Source organism: Mustela nigripes, chromosome 4 (assembly GCF_022355385.1).
Source record: "Mustela nigripes isolate SB6536 chromosome 4, MUSNIG.SB6536, whole genome shotgun sequence".
NCBI lineage: Eukaryota > Metazoa > Chordata > Mammalia > Carnivora > Mustelidae > Mustela > Mustela nigripes.
The window spans coordinates 165,123,871-165,148,210 of record NC_081560.1 but is presented as its reverse complement, the minus strand read 5'-3'; the positions used below and the strand labels follow the sequence as shown (position 1 = coordinate 165,148,210).

At 37.4% G+C, this 24,340-nt stretch overlaps 1 protein-coding gene across 6 annotated transcripts in view; it reads right to left on the bottom strand.

Annotated features, from left to right (window-relative positions):
- BTRC (beta-transducin repeat containing E3 ubiquitin protein ligase) overlaps nt 1-24,340 on the bottom strand; it is a 185,753-nt gene that overhangs the window by 102,787 nt on the left and 58,626 nt on the right. For 3 of the 6 annotated variants that reach the window (XM_059398384.1, XM_059398388.1, XM_059398386.1), the window contains exon 2: nt 16,912-17,019. The exons of the other annotated variants lie outside the window; for them this stretch is intronic. In XM_059398384.1, coding sequence (XP_059254367.1) covers nt 16,912-17,019 — 108 coding nt within the window. The remainder of the gene's footprint in view (nt 1-16,911; nt 17,020-24,340) is intronic. 6 annotated transcript variants of the gene reach the window in all.

Below are 24,340 nucleotides of genomic sequence, written 5' to 3'. Positions count from 1 at the left end.
TTATTTATTTATTTGACAGAGATCACAAGTATGCAGAGTCAGGCATAGAGAGAGAGGAGGAAGCAGGCTCCCTGCTGAGCTGAGAGCCCGATGTGGGACTCGATCCAAGGATCCTGGGATCATGACCTGAGCCGAAGGCAGAGGCTTTAACCCACTGAGCCACCCAGGCGCCCCCAGGAGGAAGCAGGCTCCCTGCTGAGCAGAGAGCCCGATGCGGGACTCGATCCCAGGACCCTGAGATCATGACCTGAGCCGAAGGCAGCGGCTTAACCCACTGAGCCACCCAGGCGCCCCTGTGGTAAAATTAAATTTTAAATGATAAACTAGAGCAACAGAGATTTGTAGAACTTGTTCTAATACTGCTACAATTAAAATGATTTTCCTATAGCAATCTTGAAATTTTTATAAAGCATACTCATGTATAGCAGAATTTATTAATACTTTTACATTGATCTCAGTATTTTAAAAATCACAAAGAAATTTTATTTAAGAACATTTATTTAACATTCTTCTTTTCCGTGATGCTAAGACATTTCAAAAAAGTAATTCTTTTTTACATTTGTGTCATATGAAAGGCAAAATAAGAAAGAACATGATCCATTAATTCAGTACACTGGATTTGTTTTCACCCATTATATTAGAGGTTAGAAGTTTTAAATTCAGTTGAATGTTTACAACTTAATACTTCTTTTAAAAATTCTTGTGCCTAATAAAACCTATCTTAATTTTTAATGGAGAAATTAATCACCTTCTTTCTTCTTAGATTTAGAATTACAAAAATACATCATGAGACCTTTTGAACTAAACTGCATGGGGTTAGACTGAGGTCACACCAGATCAGAAGACTGCATTCTCTCTTCCCTGGAGACCATGTAGTAGTTCCATAGGCTGCCATTAGATAGCAGCACAGTACACACCATCAGTCATATCTCCCACCGATTCTCCCAGTTAAGGCTGGAATTATCTCAGTTATACACACACACACACACACACACACACACACACACACACTCTAATTCAATTAGTGCAGTCGGCAACTCCAGAAAAGAGTAATTCAATTAGTGCATTGTGGAGCTCTACAATACCTCTAAGCAGATGTTCACCATCTTCAGGAACTGGAGCTAGGTTTAAAATACCTGTACCAGATATGCCACTACATTATGTCATTTTTCAAAGTGCTTACATATGCTTTTCTGGCTTCAAAGAAAAGGTGAGGAAACAAACCCAGGCTAAGTTCCTAGAGATTTTTCTATCCCCTATACCAAAGGAGGATTTCGGTTTTAGGCTGCAGTAATTAATTACATAATCCAAATTATGTTCAAAAACAAGATGTTTCCCTGTATATTACACTATTACACACTTTCGCAGCACTGCCTCTAGTTATGCATGCCACACTGTAATGAGGACACTGTCAAGGTGGAATGTACTCACAAGGAAGGACAACCAGAATGATAACACCTTCCACCAAAATAAGAGGTTATAAAAATGGCAGGAATGAATACTGATATTTTTCAAAGAAATACTAAAAGAACCAGGAATATTCACCTTGAGAACAGAAAATATAAGCAAGAACCAGGAATATTCACCTTGAGAACAGAAAATATAAGCAACATGATAGCTATGCTCAAACATATAAATATATGAACATGAAAACAATTACTCTATTTTACTCTGAAAGGCAGAATTCTAATCACTAAATGGACAAAAAGTTTGACTCCTTCTTGAGAGAACACTTTCTTATAGAATCAATAGTGATAAAGATAACAAGATGCCTCAACAAGTTAGGCTTGGCAGTGATCAAGCAGAGATTACATGATCCCCTGCCAAATATTTCATAAAGGACTCCTATATGCAACAAAATGGCTTTTTATATCCCTCCCAATGCTGAAATTCTAAGGTTCTATGAATACACTGATTTTTGTTCTTAAGACAAGCCTGGACTTTGGGTAATAAAGCTAATCATTATTCTGGAGGTGTGGCTATATAAAAACCCATGGGCTCAGGCATTTTCAAGGTAACTGATACATTAATAATACACTGAGAAGAAGAAATTTTGTACAGTTTCTCTGTGTTAAGATTTAGGGGACTTCATAAAAGTACATATTTATGGCCTTAATTCTTTGATAAGCACTTGCACATCTCTTATTCTTCCAAGATTGAAAAGAATGGTTTGTTTTTATTCATCCTCAAGAAATCAGACAATGAGAAATCAATTTCTCTAACAATGATATTTTGGACTCCCCCACCCCAAATGAGTCAAGACAGCTTAAATGCAAATCTACATCAATATTTATGCTTTAAAAAATAGAGAGCCATACTTAAGTCAACAGTAACTAATTATCAGTATTCCTCCCTTTGGTCTTGTACTGTATTTTGTTAAGTGAGGACCTAATTCTGGGTACAAGCGAGCACAGCATTATTTTACAAATATTATCTCCTCTCTTTCAGCATGACCTCAAAGAACAGAATTTTAAAATGTCAAAAATGACCATTTTCCCAGTGCATTTCACTATGTATTTATGATAGAGACTAAAACTCTCCTGCCTTTTACATTAGTGAACGAGAGCTAAGCTTAACAGCTGTCCTTTAAAAACATCAATATTGTTAAAACAGCAACAACTATCAACAGTGTTAATTCAAGTACTTTCAACACAAACTCCAACTGTTTCATTCTCCAAAAAAATTACAAAAGGTCATTCTCACTTAAAACTTTACTGGTAGGGGTGCCTGGGTGGCTCAGTGGGTTAAAGCCTCTGCCTTCGGCTCAGGTCATGATCTCAGGGTCCTGTGATCAAGCCCCACATAGGGCTTTCTGCTCAGAAGGGAGCCTGCTTTCCCCTCTCTCTGCCTACTTACAATCTCTGTCTGTCAAATAAATAAAATCTTTAAAACAAAACAAAACAAAACTTTACTGGTAAGATTCATGCCCCCCAAATAAGTTAAGATAATAGCACCCATCTATTGATAGAGGAGTTTTCTTAGGAAGAAAAAAATCTTAAAAATATAAAATATTTGTTATTTTAAGATACACTGCAACTGAAAACAAATAGCAACAGAAAACACATTCTACTACTAGAAAAATACTTACCAAAAATCTCTGGTTTGGCTTTTTCAACAAAGATTTTCTATTCATGTGTTATTAAGTTGTGCTAATGCAAACATAATGATTCCTTCATATGACCTATTCATCAAACTTACTATAAATATGAATTTTGCACATTTAAAAAGTCCTTTTTCTTGCTAAAAAATTTTTTTTTAAAGATTTTATTTATTTATTTGACAGAGATCACAAGTAGGCAGAGAGACAGGCAGAGAGAGGAAGGGAAGCAGGCTCCCTGCTGAGCAGAGAGCCCAATGCGGGGCTCCATCCCAGGACCCTGGGATCATGACCCGAGCTGAAGGCAGAGGCTTAACCTACTGAGCCACCCAGGTGCCCTCTTGCTAAACTTTTAAGTCTTTCATAATGAGTCACTTCCCAAAGACACTGGATAATTAGAGCAATAAATAACACAGCTGGGTTAATTTGGAGGTCACTGACAATACTGTTAAATAGGAGGCTATCTATATAGTAGGCTATCAGTTTAACCATGTTAATCCACCTCTTCTCTTTACCCACCACTGCTTTCCCAACCACCGGCCTCCACGGAAACAGCAGAGACCTAAACTGATTCTTCCTTACAACAGAGTGTTCCATAAACCCCCAGATTAATGAACTAACCCAACTTCAGTCTCCCTATTGCCCATGCCTCACAGCCTGCACTTATGTTCCAGTGTTAAGTTTATTTGACTCTATCAGCCCAGTTCTCTTTAACATTGTCCCTTCTCATGCATTTAAGGCAACTACCTCCAACCCCATCAATGAGAGCAGACAAATGGGGGAGAAAGGAATGAACTGCAAACACCTCAAACAAGAAAGGTTGCTTAAAAAACCAAGTGTCACATTCTGACAGTTCAATATTTCATAGCCAATACAAGGAATGTGCAACGACACTGCAACTTTAAATCTTTTCCTCCTATGTCAGTCTCTCTTTCTCTCATTGTAATGCCAAAGGGAACAGCAATCAGAGTGGAGATGTTCAACGTGATAGAGGTCAGGACACCACCGGATCAACGTAGCAGAAACACGACCTTGTTTATTTTTTTTTCCCACAGTATTATTGTTTACAGGGTGCTTTGCTCATGTACCTTGTGGTTCTTAGCTAAAAGATGAAATTACAGCCCAGGATGAAGCGCTCAGGCACACATCCAATTTGTGTTTCCATCTCAGAAAACAAAAAGCTTCTAAGGCCCTCAGGCTGCCATTCAAACTTGGAGGCTGACATTTTTAACAGCATGAACCAGAGACTGGCAGAGAGAATGATATAATGCATTTCTGACTTGTCAATCAAAGACCTCACCTCTGCTGTCTTGTAAACAGTTGGGGGCCATCTAACTACATTCATAAACCTAGGGAGAGCTTACTGCCAGCTGGGGTGCTGGAGCCACATGCTCTGGCTTCTATTCACCAAAATCATGATTCAGTTTTATAATCTCACTGTAAATAGCGCATAGGCACATTTCCAGGACTACTGGAATAGAACCACAGTAGGGAATACAAAAGAGATTCTGGTCAAATACTGCATTATTTTCAAGCTATTGGAATCCTGTACCCATTTTATCCTCATTTTACCAATTCCCCCCAAAGAACTGCACTATACTGCAACTGAAATGCTTAAAAAAAAATTAATAGCCTGCCAATCTGAAAATCTAGGAGAAATATACAAATATCATATTAGAAATTTCCCTTATGTGGGCGCCTGGGTGGCTCAGTGGGTTAAGCCGCTGCCTTCGGCTCAGGTCATGATCTCAGGATCCTGGGATCGAGTCCCGCATCGGGCTCTCTGCTCAGCAGGGAGCCTGCTTCCTCCTCTCTCTCTCTGCCTGCCTCTCTGCCTACTTGTGATCTCTCTCTGTCAAATAAGTAAATAAAAAAAATCTTTAAAAAAAAAAAAAGAAAAGAAAAGAAATTTCCCTTATGTTTTATTACCAGTAAAGAAACAGGCACTCACCTAAAAACATGGCTCATGCAAAGGGGAGAAACTGCAATGAACAATAGCAACTGTATTTTAGAGAAACTAATTATGTGCTTTCTTTCAAATATAAAACTTTACATGTTATACAAAAGCTTTGTATTTGCTAATCTGAAGTACTGCACTATGTGTATTTGTGTGTGTGCATGCGAAACATGCAAACAAAATGAGTATTATTGCTCTAGTCTTTCCCTTCTGTTTATGACCTCTAACACAAAAAAATTAGACCAAATCAAGCTAAGATTCAAACTTTTTGCTAAAGGATAATATACATACACTCTTTCTTAATGTCAATTTTACAGGGCACAGAATTCCAATTTAATTCATATCAAGACACAGATACTAGGTTTGCAACAAAGGTCTTAAGGATTTGAATGGTACACCTGAGAACTTTAAAAGGCAGATGACAGATAACCCAGCATGGGAAGGTACACTGCAACAAGCCGTTTCATAATGATGTACTACATCTTAGATCCAAATAACTATTTCAAAATATAATAGACTTAGTCTCCAGAGGACTGGGCCAGAGAATATAGAAAAACTCAAAGCTACTCAACATCACTCTCAGGAAAAACAAAACTCATGGGTATCACTTCCCAACAGGAAAGTATTAAAATTCTTAAGAGGCCTATGCAGCTAAACAAGTGAATTTTTTCCCCCAATGAAGCTGTCATAAATAACCTACGTTTCCCTCTTCATGAAAAATGACAAATAAGTTTCCTAAATGCCGCCTATCTACCAAGATTGCACATCTTGACAGTCCACATAAAATACCAAGTCTAGAAACTAACACAAGGAAGGACAGCAAGACAATAAAACACTACGACATAAAGCAGAACAATAGTGAAAGACGGTGCAAAAGGCTATGCCAGTCCAAAACCACCGACAATGACTCCTCAACAGCACAAATAGAACTCCTATGATACTTTGGCCTCTACTCAGCACAAAGATGGGAGTAATAAGCAGGTAATCTGGGAATATAAAGAAAGTAATAGCATCTTAGAAGATACAGGTCCATCTTAACTGCCCACAGCAAGAATTTGTGTGATAAGGATAGTGCAACCACAGAGGCTCCCATCACCCTTAGTTTTCATCCATTCCATTCTTCCAGTCTGTGCTTCCTAACCCTGGGGCAACCCCAGGCCCTTTGGGTACCTGTATTCTTCCTCTGGCCATTAGGGGTCATGTTGAATTTAAAGCAATTAGGGAAAATCCAACATTATTTAACATAAACAAAAGATAAGCCCTCTTTACAGAACAACCCCACCTGGGATAGAGCCCCCCCCATCCCCCCCATCTGGCTCCTCGCTCAGCGGGGAGTCTGCTTCTCCCTCTGCCCCTCACCTCTGCTCATGCTTGCTCACGCTCTCTTTTTCTTGTTCTCGCTCTCAAATACATAAAAATTAATAAAAAAAATTTTTAAAAGAATGATTAGGAAAAAAGTTTTTAAGGAAATGATTATCTCACAATAAAATAATCTGGTTTAATCTAAACACTGGATGATGATGCACATTAGCCTGTAAATGAACATTACCAGCATCATAGGCATGTCAAAAAATACTCAGCAAAACTTGAAATTATATTGTATTTAATATATAATTGTATTTAAATAACCTAAGTGGGCATATTGAAAAATAAATCGGTCCTAACGATTCCTCCAAGAAAAACTACTTCCAGGAAAAGGTAAAATGCAGCAAATTCAGTTCATCTCTCCTTTTCTTAGTGAAATTTGTATCAACAAATGTTGAAAGGATAGAAGCTGAACAGTAAGTTCCAGTGTTAGCTAAAATGTTTTTTTAAATCTATAATTATACTTTCCTTTTAAGAAATGATCATCAGGGGCTCCTGGGTGACTCAGTCAGTTAAACATCTGCCTTCAGCTCAGGTCATGATCCCAGGGTCTTGGGATCCCCCAGCATTGGGCTCCCCGCTCATCAGGGAGCCTGCTTCTCCTTCTCCTCCTTACTCTCTCTATCTCTGTCGCTATCTCTAGCTCTCCAAAATATAATCTTAAAGAAAGAAAGAAAGAAAGAAAGAAAGAAATGCTCTTCAATAATATATTTCCAACATTTTGCACATGTACTTTAATTTTGTGCCTAATCAAGCCTAAAGGGTCGCTTTCAGTATGCTTAATGAATTGCATCTTTTCTCTAGACTGTTGTTTATCACTACTATCATCATTTTAATTTTCCCAGTGTCTATTCTTTCATAGAATAAGGGTAAAATGCAATAAAATAGTCAAATAATTGCACAAACATACACTGATGTGAAGATAAAAATGTTGACATCATTGAAACTGAACTGTTAACTGGCTTGCACTGCCACTATTTAATAGCTTGAAATGTACATTTGTTCATCAACAAGAGTCCAAATTCAGCACACAAAATCTAATTCGGAGGGGATCATCATAGTGTGAGACGTATGAAAGCCAAATTTGTAAAATTTGAGGACTGCCCATAAGTTTCAGCATGTAAATGTACTGTGGTCTTTGGAATGTTTAATTATCATGACTTCTTACTGAATACACAACAGTTGTGCGTATGTATGTGTAGGTACCATCAGCAATTCGATACTTTCTCTGCTCCTACTCTATATATGTTGATATTTTTCTTCAAATTATTCAAGTCCATTCATTTGTTCGACAAAAATTCATAAAGTACATACTATCTATCAAACACTGTACTTGACACTGGAAATATAAAATGAACAAAGCATAGTCCTCCTATGGGAGGGAACACTAAAATAGCATATCAGTGCTATGACAGAGGCATCTATTGCATGCCCTGGGTACAGATGTTCTGATGAGGTTAAGCGGGAGGGTGAAAAGATCGGCAAGGACCTTTATCCTAGAGGTAAAACTACCTGAGTTGAATCATGAGATAGTTAAGAAGCCAGGTAGATAAATGTGGGAGGTAGGTGCTAGAGAGAAAAGGTGTTTTCTGCAGGATTCTCCGGGTAGGGAGAACAGAATTTGCAAAAACACAGATACCTAAGAGAACACAGCACCTTTGGAGAACTGAAATGGCTAAGAATTACATGAGAAGAAAGTGGTATCAAACCACTCAATTACATGAATGGTAAGCCAAATTCAAACTACGTTCAATTTACAAATGTGAGCAACTGCCACGAGACAAAGAGCAATGGAAATTAATGAAAGTGACTGATGAATGTAGAATTTGGAGAACAGGATATAGTTAAACTCAAAAGTATCAGTTTCAATAAAGTAGTAATATCTAGGAGGACACTTAAAATATTTCTTCTTGGGGCACCTGGGTGGCTCAGTGGGTTAAGCTTCTGCCTTCAGCTCAGGTCATGGTCTTAGGGTCCTGGGGTACAGCCCTGCATCCAGCTCTCTGCTCAGCAGGGAGACTGCTTCTCCTCTGTCTCTGCCTGCTCTCTGCCTATCTGTGATCTAGGTCAAATAAAAAATAAAATCTTTAAAAAATTTTTTTCTTCTGTCTTCTTGTATTTCCTATAATACTAAAATTTTAATTTTTATATAATTTTATCCTTAAATGGAATAGAAAGTGTTTTAAATCTAAACTACATTTGCCCACACATGCCTGTGTGTGTACATGCATGCACAAATGGATGTCATTCCAGATTAAAGGAAACCAACATGATGATTATCTTAAAGGGTAAGGATTACGGGTGATACTTTCTTGTTTATATGTTCACCAAATAATTTATATATTCTACAGTAAACAATAAATTAGTTTTATGAGCGGGGGGAAATGTGTGTTTCCCCACACACATACAAAATAAAAGCATTTTTTATTTGTCCTTATATGTGAATTTTTGTAAAGGCTATAGCTGGGATAAACATAGGTCAAATGTCAACATATGGACAAAAAAGAATTGAATTTTTATTATACAGAAATTATGCTGTAATGAGATTATTCATATATGATGGGAGGGATGCACATCACCTAGGGCTTGACAAGCATTTCTAAAATGGGAACTTTTTCCTTAATAACATTGTTTTCTGATTAAGATTTGAACGTTAGTTTATAGTCAAGTGTGATAAGACATGTTGCCCTAAAACTTCAAATGTAAAATGGAAGACTTACATACAGAGATACATCCTGAATAGTCCTTAGTATAGTACTACGGTTCCATTTTAACATTTCACTTAGCAGATGGTTAAGATTTTTAGCCCTCTAAATATTCTTTTTTTTTAAATATTTTATTTATTCATTTGACAGAGAGAGATCACAAGTAGGCAGAGAGGCAAGCAGAGAGAGAGAGTGGAGGAAGCAGGCTTCCTGCCAAGCAGAGAGCCCGATGTGGGACTCGATCCCAGGACCCCGAGATCATGACCTGAGCTGAAGGCAGAGGCTTAACCCACTGAGCCACCCAGTTGCCCAGCCCTCTAAATATTCTTAAACAATAAAATACACTGTCTCTCCTAAAGTCAACCTTCAACAGTTTCAACCTTTGACAAGGGTCCCTTGCTGATATTAAAATATTATATGGTTCATTTAGCTCAAGATTTCCCTAAAATACTATATATAGCTACACTTGACATCTAAAATATCCTAAGGTCATATAAATCTAGTTATATTCTTACTGTTAGAATTTCTCTTCTTTCAACGTCTAAAGAAAATAAAGAATCTTAATTACTCAGCTATTTTTAGGCACTTTCTCTCTACTGCTCATTCTCATTTAATATCATAGACAATAAGATCACCACTTGCTGAGGATGAGCAAATGATTCCACAATAGTACATCCACTGTTAATCAACAGAAATCCTCTTAATCACCCATATACTTTCCAGGACAAACCAATGGAATGATGAAAATGAAAATATGTTCAAATTAACTATGTCCTCATAGACTCTATTTACACAATATTTTCTGCATCTTTCCTGTCACTAGCTTAAAATGTATGGTGTGAAATGTTAATAATCAAACCATCCCAATACTGCCATTTCCACCTGAGTTACTGACGATAACCCAACAAACTCAATAATGATTCCAAGGCTCTTCTTTTTCTATTGTCATAAAATTTTGGCTTTGAAAGTACATCAAACTTACTAAGGAGCACAGTGGTTTCAAAGAAAAAAATACCCTGAAGCTATTACCAGCTCACTTCCTTAAACACATTTGGCAATATTACTAAAATGAGTAATCCTTCTGGGATAACCACTTTGAAGAACTACCTGATCATCTCTCTTTAAGTTTTTATTTTAATTCCAGTTAGTTAACATACAATGTCATACTAGTTTCAGGTGTACAATATAGTGATTCAACAGTTCCATACAACACCCAGTGCTCATCACAGGAAGTGCCCTCTATAATCCCTATCACCTATTTCACCCACCACCCCCCACCTTCCCTATGGTAACCAGTTTGTTCTCTATAGTTAAGAGTCTGTTTCTTGGGAGGTGCCACGGTGGCTCAGTTGGTTAAGTGACTGCCTTCGGCTCAGGTCACGTTCCCGGCAGAGTCCCAGGATTGAGCCCCACGGTTGAGTCCCACATCGGGCTCCCAGCTCAACAGGGAGTCTGCTTCTCCCTCCACCCTTCTCCCCTCTCATGTGCTCTCTCATTCTCCCTCAAATAGGTAAATAAATACAACCTTTAAAAAAAAAAAGAGTCTGTTTTGGTTTGTCTTGCTCTCCCTCTTTTATTCCCTTTGCTCATTTGCTCATGATGTTGTTTCTTAAATTTCACATGAGTGACATCATACATGTATTTGTCTTTCTCTGACTTATTTCACTTAGCATAATCACTCTCTAGCTCCACCCATGTTGCTGCAAATGGCAAGATTTCACTCTTTTTTATGGATGAGTAATATTCCATTGTGTATATATATACCACATCGTCTTTATCCATTCATCAGTTGATAAACACTTTGCATTTGACTTTTTTTTAATTTTAAAATTTTTTTATTATTTATTCGACAGAGAGATAGAGAACACAAGTACACAGAGCAGCAGGCAGAGGGAAAGGGAGAAGCAGGCTGAGCAGGGAGTTGATCCCAGGGCCCTGTGGGACTTGATCCCAGGACCCTGGGATCATGACCTGAGCCAAAGGCAGATGCTTAACTGAGCCACCCAGGCGCCCCGACTGTCCTTTTAAAGTTAAAAATATGCTTTATTTTATGACCCAACAATTCCATTCTTAGGCATTTACCAAGAGAAATAAAAACAGATGTCCACAAAAAGACTTGTACAAACTGTATATAGTAGCTTTATTCATAGCAGTCAAAAAAAATGGAAACAAGCCAAATCTCTATTAATAGACAAATGAATAAACAAACTGTGGCACAGTAATACAATGGAACATATTCAGCAATAAAAAAGAATTAATTACTGATAAACATAATTAAATGGGCAAATCTCAAAAACACTGATCCAAAAAAAAGACACAGAAGAAGAATCAGCAAAAACTAAATCGGTGGCAAATCAGAAGAGTCATCGCATAAGCGGGATGAGTCTAACTGGAAGGGCATACAAGGGAACTTTTTCAGATTATGAAAATGTTCTGTATCTTGAGAATGAGGTTACGTAAATTTGTCAAGCTCATCTGAGAATACACTTTAGATCTGTGTATTTCATTGGTTGTAAATTTTACATTAACAAAAATCGAAATGGGTAACCCAAACTACAAAGATGTAAATGTACTAAAATTCTTGTAATTCTAGAAGTGGCCAGGAAAGAATAGACTTAAGTCCTATATCTGTAAATTTAGTCAGGCCGTAATACTGAGCACCTGTGCACAATGTACCTGACAGAATTACTGAATAGAATAAAACCAGAATATAAGCCCATTTCGTCCATTTTTTACTACATAAGACATAATGATGAGAAAAATAAACACTCACATCTATAGTAATATTGAGAAAAGCAAAAATTTCTCATCAATACCTGAACCAAAATTAGGTTTCCCTATGATACAAAACTGGGCTACCAGGAATGAAAATAATTAGAATTTATTTAATAGCATATCGTCTTATACTAAGGTGAAAAACAGTACTTGCTGAAAGCCTCCAAACCTATCCTCTGTGCATTCGTCTGATACTATAAAACCCATTCATTCTGCCAGACACTGTTCTAAACCTAACTCATTTAATTTTAACAACTGAGGATACACCTGGGTGGCCCAGTCAGTTAAACATCTGCCTTCGGCTCAGGTGCCAATCTCAGGGTCCTGGCATCGAGCCCCACCATCAGGCTCCCTGCTGAGTGGGGAGTCTCCTTCTCTCTCTCATTCTCCCTCTATGCATTCCTTCTCTCAAATAAATAAATAAAATCTTAATAATAATAATAATTTTAACAACTCAATGAGATAGATACTATTATCATCCCCATTTTACTGATAAACAAACTGAGGCAGAAAGGGGACAAATACTTACCCAGGTCATACCCAGACAGAGTCAGGCTCAAATCTCAAGCAGTCTGGCATCAGGGCCCAAGTTCATAACCACTACACTATAAAACAGCCTTCGATCTGCTTTTCTAAAATGTTTCTTAAGTAGCTCTTTTCTGCCTGTGCAACACAATTTTAGTCCTACAATATACTGCAAGGCCCATATACCTAACTTATTCCTGACTTTTCTAGCAAAATATCTAAATCAATTTTCCTCCAAATATATCCTAGAAATAGTAACTTATAAGGAAACTCAAAAGAATTTTTTTAAATACACTTTTTTTTTTTTTTTTTAATGAAGAACAAACAGAGAAAAGTCCTGACAGTGACAGTGTAATTTCGGAATTCTTTTGTACTGAACTAAGATTCATAACTGCTTTAGATCAAATGAGATGAAAATTTGAATTTTTTTTGGTACATTGGTGTCCAAGTCAGATGATTTTTACTTGTACAGTTTTTAATTGCATATGATTATCTTTACCACTGATCTAATATAGTTCAATTCATCAGTATTTATTGGGCCCCCAATACTAAAAAGCACTTCACAGAACACTATGGAGGTCAACTGATACATATAAGAGACTGCCTCTACTTTCAAGGAATTTTCTAGCACAGCATTTCTCATATTAAACCAGGATATATTAACAACCTAAGTTCTACCAAATTCCTGATTTCTACATTCCAGGGTGAGAAGAAGTATGTGGTAGTAATGTAGTAGTACCTCACTGTGGTCTGCTGAACCCAAAGTCACAGTGATTTTTTTTTCTCCCTCATTTTTTCCTATTAGTTTTGTAATTTTAGCTCATATGTAGGCCTATGATCCAGTCTGAGTTAATTTTTGTATATGGTGCCATGTAACAGTAGAGGTTCATTATATTGCACATAGATGTCCAATTGTTCCAGCATGATCTGTTGAAAAGATTGAGACCAGTGCATTTTAATGTAATAGAGCACAAGAAGTTCATTGATACAGTTTCAGATTCTATACTGCAACTAATCTAAGAAATTACAACTAACTGAAAAGGGTATTAAAGTACCTCTCTCTTTTTAAACTATATATCAGTGTGACTGGATAGTCTTCATATATTCAAAACAACACATCACAACAGACTAAATGCAGAAACAGAAATGAGAATCCAGCTGTCTTTAATAATCCAGACATTAAAGAAATTTGTAAAAAATGTAATACAATGCCAATCTTAACTAATTTTTAAAGAAAGGTTATTTTTCATAAAGTATTTAATTTGTACTAGCATGTAATGGGGCTTTTAAAAAAAAAGATTTTATTCATTTATTCATAAGAGACACACAGAAAGAGAAAGGAAAGGCAGAGAGAGAAGCAAGCTCCCTGTGGAGCAATAAGTCTGATGTGGGACTTGATCCCAAGACCCTGGGATCACGACCCAAGTGGAAGGCAGACATTTAACCAACTGAGCCACCCAGGTGCCTCAGAATGGGTTTATTACTGTTATTTTAAATGAAGTAATAAATTAATACTTAAAAATTTTTTCTCAGTTCTAATTTCAAATAGTAAATACCAATAGATATAACCCACAAAAATTAAAGCATTTCAGTGTCCTCAATAATTTTTAAGAGTGCAAAGGACTAGACCAACACCAAACTGCCACCATCTCTCCTCAATCACTAAATTACCCTTAGAATAGCTAGAGTAATAGATCTAAATGCAAACTGGGGTGCCTGAATGGCTCAGTTGGTTAAACATCTAACTTCTACTCATGTCATGATCTCAGAGTCCTGGGATGGAGCAACACATTATGGGGGAGTCTGCTTTTCCCTCTCCACCCTGCTCATGCACATGCTTGCGCACGCTCTCAACTAAATAAATAAATCTTTACAAATATTAAAAAGAAAATAAATGCAAATCTGATCAGGTCAAACTTCTGTTTAAGTCCTTTCAACTGCATACTGCTCTTCACAGCATCAAGGCTAAGATGACCCACAAATTCTGCATGATCAAGCTTCCCAGTCTTTCCTAGCTCCATTCTCCTCCTTCTTTGAAATAATAGTCTTTTTACAGTAGAGTCCTTAAATGCACCAAGCTCCACCTGTTCCCAGGGTCTTTGCATTGCTCCTTCCTTAGACCTGAAATGTTTCCCCCTCCTCCCTTTTGCCTAGTTCATTCCTACTCATCCTCAAGACCTTAACTCAAAACTTTATTACCTGATCTTCCTTATTCCCACCCTTGGATTAGATCGGGTTCCTCTTTTATACATTCTTTTGGCTCGCTGCACATTTCTCCCATAGAATTTTTCTGTTGGGAGTTTATACTCTGGGGATTATGTGATTTCACAGAAATAATTATACATAAAACTATCAAATAAAATTTTGCCTATGTGTCATATGCATTTTTCTAAGATCAATAGTTTATTGGGTTCTCAACAGTTCTCTTCAAATTCTCAAAGGAGTCCATGACCCCTGTGTAGTGAAGAACCAACCTTACCTAAAGACAGGTCTGGCCTCTGCCTTTGGCTATTGGGAGGTAGTATACTGGCCTCTGGAACTTCTTACCTAAGAGGAGTGTCTTTCTTTGCCTGAGGACTTTGGCCATTGGACAAATGTGATTTATAATGGAGGCTTTGAGCCATACATTATCAGTTCCAATCCTGAGAGGAAATGGGAGAAAGCATTAGTGTGACCTACAGAAGGGGCTAGATATACTAACAGTCAGCCAGACAGGCAGTTTGTAATTGTGCCCAAAAAATACTCTAGACACCAAAGATTTCGGTAAATTTCCCTAGTTGGCAATACCCTTTGTGTACTGTCATATACTGTGGCCAGGTCATGAATCCATTGGGAGATGATGACGGGAAGTTTTATATTTGGTCTCTTGAGAATCTACCCATGTGTCTCTTTCTTTTGGCTAATTTTAACCTACACTCTCGCCCTGTAATAACATTTTTAAGTATAATAGCTTTCACTGAGTCTTTGAGTCCTTTCTAGTGAATTATCAAACATGAATGTGGGTCATGGGGGCTCCTAGATTTGCAATTGGTGTCTGAAATGAAGACAGTCTTATAGTGACTGTTCTCTTAGACTTTGCAGTTTGGCTAAACTTATTACAACCCCAATAAGATTAAAAAACCACAGGTTAGTCCATGAGTTCCTGGAGAGCAGAAACTGTACCAATATGACATGTAACAAAAATGTAAGTATTTGAAATAAATTGATACTGTTAGGATAGCAAAATTCTCTAACAACAATAGCAAAAATATTAATGATGATGAAGATGATAACAACAGTAGCCATTTACTGCACGCCTTTACTTAGTCCCCATGTACAGATGAGGAACATAAGGATGAGAATGAAATGACTTGCTCAAGATCATACTACTGACAAAGACAGTGTGTAAGCCCTGATTTAACTAATGTTAAAGCCTATGCACTCTCATATACTGTTATCTCCCAAGACAACCAAATGAAGTTTAATATTGTGTTTTATAAAGGACAAACAAATACCTAGCATTATCACCACTAAAATGGTATTATTAAGGAACAACTGTTAGCACAGTTCAGGAATGCAGACTACTTAACTTTCTCTCTTTTGACTAAGACTATAGTCATAAGCACTCTGATGCTTGCTTACAGCTTGCGTTTGAAATTCTTCTAAGTAGAATATGAACTACATAGGTTAAAAACAAAGAAAAAGCTAAGCTACGTATCACAATTAAATGCTAAACACAAACTGCAAATGCTTGAGGTGGACAGATAACATTTCTGCCAAGAAAATCACCATATATAGTCCCCTAATCTGTAAGCTTTGGGCATCAAGCTCTTTCTTACATTTTTCTTTACAAATGTTCTATTCTCTCTATAGATTTCTCTCACAACCTAGAATTGTCCTAATAGCTCTAAGAGAGGCTAAAGGGAACTAGAATCTGTCAGTTTATGCAACACCAGCTGGACTGTTTCAAGCTGAATATTGTACTCAAGGTCTTAAAAGGCCTTGAAATTAGACCTGTTAATTAAGAGAGAAACAAACACAGATCTTACCCCAAAATATATAGAGGAGTACAGTAACCAGGAGACACTCTGAATTAGAGCACTTTTTATTTTTAATAATCGTAAGAAAAACACAAGAAGGTGTTCAGGTAACTGGTTGTAATTAATTGGCTTTATGTAGGTCCAGAGCAAACGTTACATAATAAATGCTACTGGCTGAAATTACTTTAAAATTCACTATCATAATTGTACTAGATACGAAAACCAACAGTCAAGTTGTGCTATATCAATTCTGGCAAACCAATCACAGTAATAAAAATGTCTGAAGAGTGGATCAGTCTGGGTATACATTAAAAATGAATCATTAAAGGAGTACTGAGTCATGTGAAATACAAGCAATATGAAGGAGAGAAAGTGAACATAAGTAAAGCATAGGAAAGAAGGAGGACACACTCATGAATCAGACACACACTAATGCCCGCAAATAACCCACAGAGACAGAGAAAGTACCTGGAAAGCTGTGAGTGCGCCAGTCCCTGGGTTATACAGGCATCGCAGCGAAGGCATGCTGTCCGCCAGGCTGGAGCAGCCCAGCCACAGAGACCTGGGCATAGAGCACTGCAGAGAGAGGACAACTATGAGATGGGACAGTATGAGACAGGATGGCACAGATTACAGGAACTTTCAAGGCTTGGCTGAATGCAGTATTCCAGTTGCATGTGGCCTTTACGATAGAAACATATTCAAGAAACATACTACTTACTATTTCTAACCCCGGAGAGAACCTTGAAAGGGGCACAAGTGGCCAAAAGGCAAGGGGAAAGAAAGGAGGTTATAGGCAAAAAACAAAACAAAACAAAACAAATAGTAAAAATCGTTGTCTCTGTTCTTTTATGTATGAGTCTAAAGGAAATCTACTTCTTAATCCAACTAATCAATTCTTTTCCTCTGTGCACCTCAACTCCTCTACCATAAATTCACCACAGGGTGAATTACTGTACAGACTAAAAAGAAAAAGAACACTTCATGATAATTTCATTATTAGGAATGGTAAAGTAGAAAACAAAATACAACAGGAAAGTTGGGGGTTTTTTTAAGAAGGTGGGGAAAAGGGAAAGAGAAAGTATTATACCCCCATAGCAGTTGACAGCAGCCAACTCTGCACAGTTTGCATCTGTTTTATGTATCTTGTTAGTCTGCTATTCATTAACCAAAATGCATAGTTACCATAGCAGCTGCCTCTTCCATCTTTCCAGATGGATTGGAGGGTGGGGGTGGGGGGGGACAACCCAAACAGAAGGGAAAACAACAACAAAGAAAGAGAGAGAGAGACAAGGACAGAAAAAGAGAAAGAGAAAAAGAGAACCAAAAGTTGCTGGTATTAAAATCTTCTAAATAAAAAGGTACATGTGAGTGTAAATATACATATAATGTATTCAGTAGCAAAAAGGGTAAAAAGGATTTCTAGTAACACTAATTAAACAGTATTAGTGTTATTGCTCCCATAGTCTTAGAAAACACTATCTTTTAGAAGAATTTTTACATTCTTCAAGTTTCTCTAAATGGATTCCAGGCTGAGGTTTGGTCCATCAACAATCTAACAGTACCAAAAAAATTAAATACCTGATCATAGCATATATGAAAACAGCAATACATTGTTTTAAAATATAGCAGTCAATACACATAATATTAAACTTGAAATTGTAGGTCTTAAAATATTAAATATAATCATTGGATTTTTTTATTCTTAAAATATTCTAAATACAGAAATTAATATTAGGAAACAAAATGTGGTATTCATTGGTCACACTCTCTAAAACTGATATAAGGATAGCCTGCTACAAAGGACTCCAAAAAAGTGATCAGGTCTAGATTCTATAATTAATGTTGACTAATGGTTTAGAAAAATCGAGGTTTTTATTCGTGATCATGAATTTAGAATGTAGAGAACTAGGAACTGAAATGCTGGCCTATTGCTTCTTAAGTGCTGAACTCTTTTTCCTGCCTCCATCCATCCCTAGGTCATCATGTGGAGACATCAGACTTAAAAGAAGGTTATTTGCTAAACAAATCAAAGGACAACACACCAACCACAACAGCTACACTGCTATGACCTAACACAACAATCTCCTAACTTGTTCACTGTTTCCAGTATTTCTTCACCTCAAGCTATAATCCATTTTATGAACAGCAGCTAAATAGAATAATTGTCTTCACCTTACTATCATGTCACCCTCCCCAACAATTCTTAATGGCTCCCTTTAACTACTAAATGAAACCCAAGCACTCTATTGATCTGATCTTGCCCAACTGTCTACATTAACTCACCTCTGTCCTCCGAATTGGCCCTGATGCTCTAGCTCATAACTAACTTGATGTTTTGTTCAAATACCCATCTTAGTCCCATCCTGTGAACTTATAATTTCCTTCTCCCTTTCACCCTGCCAATGTACATCTCTCATTTATTTCAACTCTCCTTAGAATTATTTATACTAATTTCAGTCTTACCCAGTAGTTCTCAGGAGGAGAGATGCTCATGTTTTCAGAAGGCAAGGGAGAAGAGAATAAGAATCACTGTTTGGGGGCACCTGGGTGGTTCAGTGGGTTAAAGCCTCTGCCTTCAGCTCAGGTCATGATCCCAGGGTCCTGGGATTGAGTTCTGCATCAGGCTCTCTACTCAACAGGGAGCCTGCTTCCTCCTCTCTCTCTGCTTCTCTGCCTACTTGTGATCTCTGTCAAATAAATAAATAAAAACCTTAAAAAAAATAAAATCATTAATGTAAAAAGCAACAAGTTGTTAGTGAGTTTCTCTCATGGTTAATGAGAAACACTGCATATTATTAAGCAGTTGGTTAAAGTTCTGCGGATGCCAGGCAGAAGAAAGTCTCATTCTGAAGGTGGGACTGAATGTCGAAAAGTAGGACAGTGAGAAGAAGTGAAAATAAATTAAAAAAGAGAATGAAAATACAGAGGAGAAAAAAGGGAATAGTAGAAAGAAAAAGCAGCAGGCACTAGAGGACGGCTTTGCTTCTTCCCTTCCCTTCAGAAAAGGAAGATGGCTCATGCACTTTTAGCCATACTGAAGACACCTGCATGATCTCTTCCTTTTTATTAAATGTGCATATTTGTATTTGTGAACACTATTTGCTAAATTTTTCGGTATTCCTCTTTGCAATGTTTCATCTCCTTCATTCTATATTGGATCCTGTGTTATTGCTGTAATGTGTCCTTGATTATTATGACTTTCTTTACCATTTGTCATTTTAATGCTCTTCCTTACTCATTCATTCCTATCCTCCACCAAAAGTCCTAAGAATTTGAAAGGACTTACCTCACCCCCTTAAACTAAAATTTCAAAATGAAATTATAATTAATAATGAGCTACAAACACCCAGGAAAGCCACTAGATATACTGGTATGATTTCCAAAATAGCATTAACTTGCAAACACCACACAGAGGATGCATTTTCGATTATTATAAGACAATTGGTGTGGGTATGAAAAGTGCACTTGGATAGTCAGATCTGCACATTATCATAAGATTTTATATACTATAGCTCAATTTAAAAACCAATTTTCAAATTGGTTTGTATTGTAACAATTAATCTTACCCATACTGGTAAATGCCACTTAAAAACACTGAGGAAAAAAATATAATCACAAAATTAATAAAAAAAGGCTATAACTTCTACTCTACCTCTTTCCCTTCTATACATTTAGGAGCATCCTAAAGGAAGGGGGAAATCAAAAGAAATCTGGGCAAGAAGTAACAGGGTAAAAAGGAGTATCATTTTGGTTACTATTCTTATATATTCTATATATTTCAGGGCCATCCTGATTCATCAATTTCTGACAAAGATCCAAGACTTTTTCTGCCCGGCCATGTTTAATATATAACCCCTTTAAAACCTAGCTTTAAAAAATTGAAAAGCACAAATAGTTTCCTACTTAAAGTTTAGGCTGGAAAATATTTAAATTTCTAAGGTTTTCTCTCTACACTTAAAAAATTTTTTAATTAAAAAAAAAAGCAGATTCTAAACTAAACTGCAACCTAGCAACTCTATTCTCATGTTTAAATACTTCTATTAACTGTTAAAGGACTTGTGAATAACCTATTCCTTAAATGTTTCTCCTGCACAATCTCAAAAGCCGTAAGAAAGTCTGGATCACCCATGTGCCTTCATCCTATTTACACAGCACATATCTGTCTTCTCAACTCATTCCCCACTTGACTTCGCTCCAGATAACTCTACTTTGCAAAAATCAAAGAAAGGTGAAGACTATAATAATTTATTACAATTGAAGTTTGTTAGCCAATTGGGTAAGTTCACTAGCTTTTGAGAAGCATAGACACAGCATTTTTTAAAAAATGCTCAAACATGTTTTCTACTAGATGGAAGAATCAGAAAGAGATTGAAATGTTGCAACAAAGGGCCTCCAGTGCTTCAAGAAGAATATGCTATCTAGTCCCCTTCAGGTCCAACAGCACAAATCCATTTTCACAGAGAACAGTGAAAACCTTGGCTCCTCCCCCCTACTTGGCTGCCTGGAGAAAAGTTGCAGTTCCTCTTCAATGATAGAGGGCCCTGCAGGCAAAGGGCTGGCCTCAGCATTTACTACATGAAAGCTGAATGACAAAATCTCCTAAACTCAGGTCCCTGTTGGTCAACTTCTACGAGTAATAGGAGCTATAATAATCAACAATAAAAAGATTGCTGCATTGAGAGTTTGTGTATCCTTAAGCTATGGAATAGAAGAATTCCCTTTTCACTACTCTATCAACTAAAAAGTCAGTCCAAGAGAACTACAGTATTCCACAGGCCATGTAATATATTCAGACTCTACATATACAAATTCAATGATTGCCTCTTAAGAATCCCAATTTAGTTCAATCACTTCAAAAATGAAACTTCACTTATCACATAGGATAGTCATGTCTGCCCAGCCTCATTGCACAAAGTTGTGGTAAAATTAAAATAAGAGTGCAAAAAGAAAAAAATGTAAAGCGATGCCACTACTAAGGCTTCCATGAATGTTGATTGTATTTCAAAACATTCGGGAAGCCATTATGAACTGCAGACCATAGAATCAAATACGTATTGTTCTTTACCAAAAATGGATACACATGGAGTACAAGGAAAGGAGAACCAAAATTTGGCAGGCATAAACTCTGCAAGATCCTTTAAATACCTTATTTCATTAAATGATTATAAACCCTATCAAAGAGTTATTAATATTTTCACTGTAACAGTAGAGTAAACTCAAGTTCAGAAGAGTTACAGTGACTACCTGGCAATAACAGAAGACCCCAATGTGTCTGTCTCCCCTACACTACACCCTAAGACTCACCACTATAAAGACCTGCTCTCAAGTACTCTTTCTTAGCAAGATAAATTAACCAACACAAACAGTAACTGCAAGGAAAATACAATAACATATGAAACTGTATTTGACAATAGCTGCTATATAAGTTTAATTAAAGTTTAGAAAAGTTCAAACATAGGCTTTAATTTTATTGTAGCAATTGTTACTGTATGTAAGTTAATTACATATCTGTCTCCACTACCAGATGGTACTCCTCAGAGATATGAGACATACCTTACTTTTTTTTTACCTCCAGTATCTGGTCATAGTAGATACTCAATAAAAGTGAGCTTAATGGTAAGAAATCAGAGAGAGCTACATACCAAAAAGAAGGAAGCAATTTTTACTTATGGAATAGGTAAGAATACTGATAAAATAATAATGGGTACTTTACTAAGACCAGACTAGAAGGGCTTACTAGAACAGTACTGGAGAAAGCTCTTTTCACAATTATCTTACTCACCTGCAAAACAACCTAGCAAGGTAAACAAGATCCAAAGAGGTCAAGTAAATTAACAAAAGTTGGTAGGCACCTAATAAGCAGTAAAGATGGGATTCAAAACTAGATATTCTGGGTACCTAGGACAGTGCCCCATAAAAATGGCACCTAAAAAGGACTTTATAGGACTTAACAACTAACTATAAGGAAAGAAGAGGATGAGTCAGAAATAACTATGAGTTTTCAAACCTGAATAATGAAGGACGGTGGTAGCACTGATAGACACAGTGGAAGGAAAGTGCGCTAGATAAGTTCAGAAATCATTAATATGATAATATACCCCTAGTACGTAAGTAAAAATTTGGCATGAAAGCTTGGATATAAACCTGTAAGGATTATATAGATAAAGGAAATCATTGTATTCTGTGTAAGTTGGAATGTGCTAGGTTAAAAACATTTGCTGTAAAAATACTAGTGACTTTTTTTTAATAAAATTTGATTCCTCTTCCCTTGTCTCCTTTCCTACTTAAAAAATTCAATTTGACAACCATTAAGTGAATATAGGCTAACTAGGCATCAAGCTGAGTGGTAGAAGTGGTTGCAGTGGCCCAAAACAGGCTTTTGGAGTCCAAGAGGTTTTAAGAAAGGTGTCCCTGAGGGGGAAGAGGCCTGGCATAGAGTTTTAGAGCCCTAGCTGGTGAGAGGGAAAAAATCTGCACAAAAGGGTGGCCTGGCATGGGGTACTGCAGTCCCAGTGGAATGAGGAAGGCTTCCAGAATGGTGGTGAACAGTAAGATGACGAATGTGATCGGGCAGGGCAGTGCAGGAGGGCAAGACAGCTAGGGTTCCCAATGTGAGCAGAAGACACATTCATTGAAAGTGAAAGGATGGATACTGGTCCAGCACTGAGTTTCACATCCACTGAGATAAACTGGGTGGAGGGGCAATGGCCCCAAACAGTGTTTTATACCCAGTAGGAGAGGATCCCGGTGCAAATAGTAGGAAACCAAAGGGGTAAGGAAAGCATCCACATAGAGTATGGAGTGGGAAATGAAGAGCCCTCTACCAGCAATGGGAGATGAGTTATATAGGAGGATGGATCAAATAAGGGGATAGACCAAATACTGAGGATAATAAGAGCAAGATTTCTCCTAATCAAAAAAGAGTTATAAATACAGAAAGGAAGAAAAATAGAATGAATGCTGTGCTACTGAACTAGAATTGAAGATATTATTGTGAGTTCAAAACTTACAATACATAGAGAAATTTCTAAGTAAATGATATATATGTAAGTGTACCCACATACAGGTTTCCCTTGCCATCCAAAAGCAGAGTGTTCTTGGGGTGCCTGGGTGGCTCAGTCAGTTAAGCATCCAACTCTTGGTTTCAGCTCAGGTCATGATCTCATGGGTCGTGGGGAGCCCTATGTCAAGCTCCCCACTCAGCAGGGAGTCTTCTTAAAGATTCTCTTTCTCTGAAAGAGGTAAATCTTTAAAAGGGAGAGAGAGAAAGGGAGAGAGAGAGAGAGAGAGAGAAAAGTACAGTGTTCCTATGAAACCTTTCAAAATCCAAAATGGCAGAAAGCAAGGAAGGAAGTGCTTTTGGAGACATTTTGTAGTGTACCCAGACCCAAAAAAATAACCTCTCTTATGATTTTCTGATACCTTAGGGCACATCTTGCTAATGAACACACAAAAGATATGGGGGTAAAGCATAGATGTTCACAGACATAGCACAAGCTAAGGAGACATGATGCTGAAATGTGAATGTGGTTCTCAGGGGAGTGTGGTGATGCCACACCCACTGCTCACAGTGTACTTTGTCTCTACAACAGATGACCACAAAACAAACACTGCATGCTATCTTCTTTTCTCCTCTTTTCACAAAAGTAAAAATTGCCTTCAGATTTCTTTTGCATAGTGAAAACAGGTACTAGTGTAGGTCTTTCCTAAAAGCAAAGTGGTAGGGCGCCTGGGTGGCTCAGTGGGTTAAGCCGCTGCCTTCAGCTCAGGTCATGGTCTCAGGGTCCTGGGATCGAGTCCCGCATCGGGCTCTCTGCTCAGCAGGGGGCCTGCTTCCCTCTCTCTCTCTCTGCCGGCCTCTCTGCCTACTTGTGATCTCTGTCTGTCAAAAAAA